This window comes from Nicotiana tabacum, chromosome 1, assembly GCF_000715075.1.
Source record: "Nicotiana tabacum cultivar K326 chromosome 1, ASM71507v2, whole genome shotgun sequence".
Lineage (NCBI taxonomy): Eukaryota > Viridiplantae > Streptophyta > Magnoliopsida > Solanales > Solanaceae > Nicotiana > Nicotiana tabacum.
In genome coordinates, this window is record NC_134080.1 from 125933200 (window position 1) to 125941886 (window position 8687).

The following is an 8687-nucleotide window of genomic DNA, read 5'->3' on the forward strand; positions in this document are numbered from 1 at the left end:
AATAGGTTATGGAACAGGTTCTTCCATCCAGGGCAACATGACAGGGGGAACTGAACAAATAAGAACTGAATCTAATTCCGAAATAGAATTTGTCCATGAGCATGTTCCTTAGCAACAGAACATAGGAGAAACATCAAAAAGAAACCAGTTGGTTGTGAAACCTTACAAGTATCAAAATTCCCATCTCATTGAGAACATAATTACTGATCCAATTGCTGGATTTAAAACTAGATCTCGATTAAAGAATCTATATGCTTTTGATGCTTTCCTATCTCTTATTGAACCTAAAAATGTTGTTGAGGCTTTGCAGGATGCAGACTGGGTAAATGCAATGCAAGATGAACTCAATTAGTTTGAAAGGAGTCAGGTTTGGCATCTGGTTCTAAGACCCAAGGACAGATCAGTAATTGGCACAAAATGGGTCTTCAAAAACAAACTTGATGAAGATGGAACTGTTACAAGGAACAAGTCAAGGTTGGTGGTTCAAGGTTATAGTTAGGAGTAAGACATAGACTATTATGAGACCTTTGCTCTAGTTGCAAGGTTGGAAGCAATAAGACTCCTCATAGCCTTTCCTGCATACATGGAATTTGCTCTTCACCAGAGGGACATCAAGAGTGCCTTCCTAAATGGCTACTTAAAGGAAGAAGTGTTTGTCAAACAACCTCCAGGGTTTGAAAGCAATGAGTGTCCGGATCATGTATACAAACTAGACAAGGAACTCTAGGGACTCTCCTACTTGAACATGGCTACAAGAGAGGTAAAATTGATAGCACTAGGGAAAAAGGTACGGATCTTCTTATAGTACAAATATATGTTGATGACATATTTTTTAGGGCAACCGCTGCAAAACTAAGTAAGGAATTAGCTAAACTTATGGGGAGTGAATTTGAAATGAGTATGATGGGTGAGGTTAATTTCTTCTTAGGCTTAAAAATTAAACAAAACTCAAATGGAACCATGATCCATCAATAGAAATATGCAAAAGAGTTGATTAAGAAGTTTAAAATGGAAGAATCAAAGGATATAGAAACTCCTATTGCAACAGCCACAAAATTGGACATAGATGAACCTGATTCATCTGTTGATCAGAAGTTGTATAGGGGTATGATTGGTTCACTTTTGTATTTTACTGCTAGCAGACCTGACATTATTTTCAGTGTAGGGCTTTGTGCTCGATTTCAAGCAAATCCAAAGAAAACTCACTTGACTGTTGTCAAGAGAATATTGAGATACTTGAAAGGCACTACTGACCTTTATCTTTGGTATCCAAAAGGTAATAACTTTAACATAGTGGAATATGTTGATTCTGACTATGAAGGTTTCCTTGTGAATAGGAAGAGCACCTCTGGTATGGCACACTTCCTTGGTTCATGTATTGTGTCATGGGCTACTAAAAAGCAAAATTCAGTGGCCTTATCCACTACTGAAGCTGAGTATGTTGTTGCTGCTTCCTGTTGTGCTCAATTGTTGTGGATCAAACAACACTTGATGGATTTTGGTATTGAAGTCGGTTGTATCCCTATTTTATGTGATAACACTAGTGCTATTAGTATGACTAAGAACCCGGTTTAACATAAGAGAACTAAGCACATAAATGTTAGACACCATTTTTTAAGGGACAACTATGAGAAAAGACTTATTACTATAGAATTTTGTGCTACTGATAGAAGATTGTTGACATCTTCACAAAAGCACTAAGTAGAGAGCACTTTGGATAAGGAGAAAGACTCCTTACTCAAAGAGAACACAGTTTAAGAGAATGATAGAGTTAGAGGCTGAGATCAACTAGAACTCTTCCACCAAGGAAGAGTTGCATCAGAGTTCTAGTTAATCTCTATTTACTAACTCCATAAATATCAGTGTTGTTATATTTTACAGGTAACGCACATAAGCAGAAGTTAAACGTGAATTCAGACCAAAATAGCTAGGCAATTTTGCAAGCAATTTGTGTGTGATTCAAGCGTGCATACCTGAAGCTACTTGAACCAGATAGAAGAACTAATTCCAAGAGTCTATCTTTTATTTCTGGTTCAATTGTAGTAGGTATTTTCATATTGTACCTTTCAACTTATCTAGAAGCAATTGTATTAGGTACTTAGAGTTTTCAAGTTAGAGTTAACTTGAAGTTGTCGTAACAGTTGAGGGTGTGTGCTACAACGGGATTAGAGTTAATCTTAGGTTTACAAAAGAATTTTTGTAAATGCAGTTTTTGGCTCAGTGAGTGGAGAGTTTGGAAAAATCCTACTGGAAAGTAGGTCGTGGTTGTTTTACCTTTTGAGCCAGGTATTTTCCACGTAAAATCTCTGTGTTCTTTAATTTCTGTGCTTATTATTCCGCAATAATAGTAGTTGGAACACATAGAAGAACCATGTCCTTCTATAATCAGGTTAAGCGAAAAATTGGACACCACACAAGTCACCCCCTCTTATGTGGTATTGAAGTATAAAATATCATTCATAATATACGCGAAACTAGAAAAAATGAGTAGAACATATGAATCGGCTTATGAGGTTGATTAGTCTCCATCTTTTGTCTATTAATGCTAGCTAGTTGCACCACCTCAATTGGTTGAAAAATCTGCCGAACGTCACTAGAGATTTTAAGCGATTATTATTCAGTATAAAATAACTATGTGTATTTATTAAGGAGGTGGATATTTTTGAAGGTTAGAAACTATAACGGACACAGAAAAAGTGAATGTGCGAAGAAGATAAAGAATGGAAATCAAGTTATAAATTTATTGCATATTACACTACATTAGTTGTTTCATATAAGTCAGCAATCTTCTGGATCTTTTACCCAGAATCCTGGATCTTTTACCCAGTATTCTTTCTGTATCACCACCAATAGGCAATAGCCTAGACTCTAGATCTAGATAGATGCTCCTCTTTTCTAGCAGTAAATTCTAGAATATTAATGGAGAGCACAAATTCAAGCACGCTGCATGTGTTTCTTAAGAATTAGACGTAATGTACAGCTCCATATTCTTCTTTTGTAGCCAGCCTAATGTTAAACGGATGCTTAACTTGGCGCTCACTTGAAGAACCAACAACTACAGTCTGCAGCCCTGTGACTAACTTCCTCTTCCCATATGCATCAGCTAAGCTGAAATCTTTGCAGACATCCAATTTTGTTGTCACTGTTGCTGTCTTCCCTTTCTCCACCCAGACTCTTTCAAACCCCACCAGCTGGATATTAGGCGCTCCAGTCAGTCCTCCTCCCATATTTGTTGGCTTCCAGAACACTATAACCACATAGGATCCATCCATTTTGCCATTATTCTTGACCCCAACTGTGATGTTAAACCTTAAACTCTGGCAATTCAGGTTTGAAATATCAAGGGCTTGGCCATTGGCTTGAGTAGTCATGTTAGATAAAAGAATGGTATCTGAGTCAAGGGTTGTCTTTTGCTTTACGACAATGGTGGAAGGCGCTGAAATGATGAACGAAGAAAAGCTTGAGTAACTTAGTCCATGGCCAAATGGATATATTGATTTTCCATTATAGAATCTATAAGTTCTTCCAGGAAAGTTTCTACTGGCATTTGCTCTCATGTTCATGTCATTCATTGGTACATTGTCAACATATTCTTGTGGATACCAAGTGAAAGGAGACCTCCCACCTGAAATTGCAGAAATTGCCAACCTACTTAATTAAGAAAGAAGCGTCTTTTATTGGTGTATGGGGGGGGAGGGAATTTGAATGTTTTGGGAAAGAGTTTAAGAGCACCTGGATTATAATCTCCAAAGAGGACTTGAGAAATGGTATCACCGCCATCTTGACCAGGATAGCCAACCCAGAAAATTGCGCCGATCTTTTTATTATTCTTAGCAAAGGTTACATCAATAGGACTGGCTGACATAATCACTAGAACAACTGATCCATTTGCTGCCTTAGTGGTGTCTTTTACAAGCTTTTCTTGAAACCCTGGCAATGTCAAGTTCACTCTATCCAGTGATTCTCTCTCGATGGATTGATCAAGCCCCATAACAAGCACCACCACGTCGGCTGCAGCTGCAGCCTTGGCTGCTGCCTTGATTTGGCTTGAATCAGTGCACTGAACGTTTGCACATCCTGGCTCATATGTTATGCTCGCTACATACTTCTGCATCGCCTGGAAAGGGGTGGTGTAGCGGCAAGGTACCCCTGCGTAGATACTTAGCATTGTCCCAGTGGCATTAGCATTGGGACCTATAAGAGCCAAGTGTTTGACGTTGCTTGGTGACAGAGGAAGCACACCATTGTTGTCTAGCAAAACTATTCCTTGTTTTGCAGCTTCAATTCCCAAGGACTGATGATCATTGGTACACACATCAGATGGTCCAAGATTTCCAAATGGTTGCATTTTTGGATCGCCATCAAAGAATCCAAGCCTCATTAGTACAATGTAGTTATATATCAGTGACTGATCAATTATAGACACGTCCACCTTGCTCAGATTCACTGCTTTTTCTGTATACTTTCCTAGATAATCCCCACAATTCATGTTCAGACCTGCACAATTATGACAATCATTGAAAACCTGTATAGAAAATCGTATCTCTATGCAAGAATAACTAGAGAAAAGCACTTAGAAGACCTGCTTTCAGAGCAAGGGCGACTGCATCCTCAGGTGTGGCAGTATAGTGTATTGCATCATAGTAAACTTCAATTGAGTCACAATCAGAGACAATGTATCTGATAATAAACATATTGCAACATGCGATGTTAGAAGATAGTGAAATTATAATTTTCTTAAGTGGCAATGAATTTATCAGATGTTTAGTATGAGATTTATATTCTGAGTGCTGCTGCTGATTAGTGATTTAAAGGGTTTATGAATCAGGTGTAGCTATTATAGAGGCTTCTACATTTTGGCATTACAGAGAATAGGAACTAACCCGTCTAGACTCCATTGGTCCCTAATCACTCCTTTGAGCAAATTTGGATCAGCACAAGTTGGAACTCCATTCACGCGATTGTATGAGCACATCACACTGCTAACATGACCCTCCTCTACACAGCTTTTAAATGGTGGCTGGAATGTATCCTCCATATCCTGTGCTGTCACCTGCGAAATTTTCCTTTCACTGCTTATTATAACTTCCAAGTTGTAACCAAACAAATTGAACGGCAGCTTAATTTCCTGGTTATATACATTGGCGTCAAAATGATACCGATCAATTCCCTTCCAGTCATCAAGATCATAAGCAGTGTAATGTTTACAACAGCTTGAGACTTTAAGCTTGTTTTGACTGCTGAAATATTCTTCTCCATCGACTTCTTGCAAGCCTCGGACATAGTTAACAGCATACTTTGAGACCACTAGAGGGTCCTCCCCTGGTGTTTCTTGAGCCCTTCCCCATCTGGGGTCACGAAGGACATTCACATTGGGGCTCCAATAGGTCAATCCAGCCAGGCCAACATTGTGCATGGCCCGAGCCTCAGTTGATACAACCTTTCCTAAAGTATACCATAACAAAACATTAAAACTAGCAGCAGAAAGAATGACAGCTGGGAGACTGGTTGCTCCAGGTACTGTTGCATTGAAACGTACTCCAGGCCCCGTGTTTGACACCCCGTGCAGCGCCTCAGACCACCATTCGTAAGCTGGCACACCAAGCCTGGGAATGCCTGATGCAGAGTTAACTAGCTGTCCCACTTTTTCTTGGAGAGTTAACCGTGATACTAAGTCTTTTGCTCTGTCTGTATAAGCTAAAGAAATGTTGCAAAAACCATAAGTGCTGGTATTAGGGTCACTCTTATAACATGCATGAATCTGGGAATTACATGGTATTGTGAAGAGAACTATGAAGAATATTGGAGAAAGTAGAAAATGTTTTTCCATGTCTTCCCTAGCTTTTTTGTTTTTCTTTTTTCTTATGCTTCAAATCAAGCTGCACCATACCTATTTATACTAGAAGTTGAAGTGGAATCCAGTGCTAACACTTACCTTTTGCAGCAAAATAGGTTGTTGACTGTCGCTTAAGAATAAGCAGGTGTAACCTTTATTTAGCTTTTGGGTGAAAATGTAATGATCTTATACCTTAATAAGAAAAAAAAAAATACTTGTCACATGTTATAACTCTGACCTCATCTTGTAAACTAGAATATCGTGGTATCCTTCATTTTTGGCTTTGTTCATTCTAAGTGAGAGTTTTGTCAGTTGTTATGGGATACGTTGTTGAACACACAATTAGAAATGAGGTTAACACATGATTTGGACTAGGAATGCTCTTAGTTTTATGCTTACAGGGTAATTATCTTCAGCTCCATTATTAAGCATAAGATGGTTTGTTTCAGCTCCATTATCATGTATTGACAGCATCATTAGGAATAGGGCCTTTTCTTTTATTTATTTCTCTTGGTAGCTTTAATTTGAAGACATGAATCAATTCCAAACTAGTTCAGGTCAGTTATATGAATCATTTGTATCATTTTAACATCCAGAGGATTCATTATAATTTTACTATTTTTACATTGGTCGTCACCTACCACAGTCCTCCTCTTTATCTGGACTTAGACCTGCAACTAGAAATGCGGAAAGCCCATTATGAGAGCATTTCCGCAGCTCACCACAATGATAAGATTCATGCAGTGAAGCAAAAGCATTCATATGAAGGCTGTGGAAGAGGGCACTGGTATGCATACACAAACCAAATGGTGACTTCAAAGATATAGCTAAAATATTGACTAATTGGCACGCTAGGAAGCCCTCTAATGACACAACTCCAAAGCCAGTACTTATGCCAAATGGTCTTCAAACATTGCTTCAAAAAATATCTTACATTGTAATTGGCCTCCAAGGAAAAAAGAAACCTTTCTTCCAAGTTACTAATCCTCAGTGTAGTTTGAGAGTTACAGGACACATTACTTTTGGTCTAGTGGTACCAAATCTACTTTTAATAGTCCAATGAAATTTATGCAAGTAGGTGTTTTTTCTTAGTTTTGTTTCATAGAGTAAAAATTCTTATTTGTATCAACCTGTTGACGTCTATGGATTTGAGGTTTTTCTTACGGGCAGTGACAAACCTACCTTGATGTTGAGGGCAGATTAGTCCAATTATAATATTTTATATTAATGATAAATAGATTACAAAAATTATTATTAAAAATCAAAATAAGGGAGATAAATATAATATCTTAAACCACGAGAGAGGTTGATGTGATGAAGCAAAATCTGGAAGAAGGTCTCTGAAATTATCCTAATCTTTTTATTTTCCTCCAATAATATAATCAACTTAAGAGATTTACCATTCATTATATCGCATTGGGGAAAATATTAATGGGTGAAAATCATTTTCATCACTTCAACTTTGCATTATTAATCAAACTCATCCCCAACCTTTCAACTTATCACGACCCAAAATTTCACCTTATGGATTGTGATGGCACCTGCCACCTGATCTCTAAAACTAGGTAAGTCGATTACTTACAACAGTTAAACCAATTAAACATGATATTATGAAGCAGAATTTAATATAAATAAAAAATTTAAAGGTGATACATGCCAACACGGTGATAATCACTACAATCCCCAAGATTAGGTAGAACAAGTCACGAACTCTAACTTAATACATACAAATATCTCAAAATACAATATTGTTCGGATAGAAATTTGACAGCATAATGTAAGGGAAAGGACTCCAAGGAACTGCGATAACCAAGCAGCTCTACCTTGAGTCCTAGCGATCAACAAGCTAACTCAGCCTAAGTACGTTATCTCCAATACCTAGATCTGCACAAAAATATACAGAAGTGTAGCATGAGTACATCACGGTCGATACCTAGTAAGTATCAACACTAACCTCGATGGAGTAGTGACGAGGTACAAGTTAAAATACCTAGTAGACATAATAACCTGTGCAGAATATTAGCATAAAGCTAATAATGAAAATAAGAATCAATAAATGGCAATAAGGAATAAACATGTGATAAAATAATAAGGTAATCAGAACACAGTTAAAGTACCAGTGTAACCAATTAGGAAAACAAATAACAACCAAATAATCAAGATGTTCTAACACAAGGTTTACAACAAAAATCACCCCGAGGTACCACACCTCATAACCACAAGTCACAAGTCTCAAATCCCAAATCATAAAAATATGACACCTTGTGCCTACATTATCAATTCACAACTGCACGGACAACTCATGTGTTGCACGGATAACTCACGTGCCAATATCTCAATCCGCCCGGCATAGCCACACGCTCACTATCACAATCCGCCTGGTGTGGCCACGGGCTCAATATCACAATCTACCCGGCATGGTCACAAGCTCTATATAACAATCCGCCCGACATGGTCACATGCTAACAGTCCAACTATATCGCAACGAAAGTAGATATACAAGAGTCCATGTACATGATCAATGAACATCAAGTTTCATATTCATGGACTGGTATAAATAACATATTACGGTATATGCATGTGCAAGCGTACTATCATAACTCAAATCATCAAGTAATATTAGAAACACCGAGTAGCACACTAAAAAAATACAACAAATTATGTAATATGCATTACACACACTAGGAGGCCAAAATCAACAACTAGGATACTTCTCTTTCATCAACAACACACCACCCGGTATCACATAACATCCCTATATATCCACCCTTATTATACTACATGTGCACATAAATATGATAAGCTGCCCTTATTTCTTCACATACGCATATAGCCACCCTTATTTCACCAC

The 8687-nt window shown here is 37.8% G+C and overlaps 1 protein-coding gene across 2 annotated transcripts; it reads right to left on the reverse strand.

Moving 5' to 3' along the window:
• Nucleotides 1–2721: 2721 nt before the first annotated feature.
• Nucleotides 2722–5885, reverse strand: LOC107820286 (putative beta-D-xylosidase 5). Of its 2 annotated transcripts, XM_016646546.2 has the most exons (5): nt 5141–5881; nt 4884–5053; nt 4583–4680; nt 3733–4497; nt 2722–3625 (listed from the first exon to the last, which is right to left on the reverse strand). In XM_016646546.2, exons 1-5 carry the CDS (start codon nt 5828–5830, stop codon nt 2964–2966), a joined length of 2385 nt encoding a protein of 794 aa, XP_016502032.1. In that variant the 5' UTR covers nt 5831–5881; the 3' UTR covers nt 2722–2963. The 2 variants fall into 2 exon arrangements, with proteins under 2 accessions (XP_016502032.1, XP_016502031.1); XM_016646545.2 differs by having other exon boundaries at nt 4884–5885.
• Between the last annotated feature and the right edge of the window lie 2802 nt (nt 5886–8687).

Coding starts and splice junctions, on each gene's coding strand:
- LOC107820286 (XM_016646545.2), bottom strand. CDS start 5,830: ATGGAAAAACATTTTCTACTTTCTCCAATATTCTTCATAGTTCTCTTC. Junction 4,681..4,883: donor GACCAATGGAGTCTAGACGG/GTTAGTTCCTAT, acceptor GTTTATTATCAG/ATACATTGTCTCTGATTGTG. Junction 4,498..4,582: donor CGCCCTTGCTCTGAAAGCAG/GTCTTCTAAGTG, acceptor ATAATTGTGCAG/GTCTGAACATGAATTGTGGG.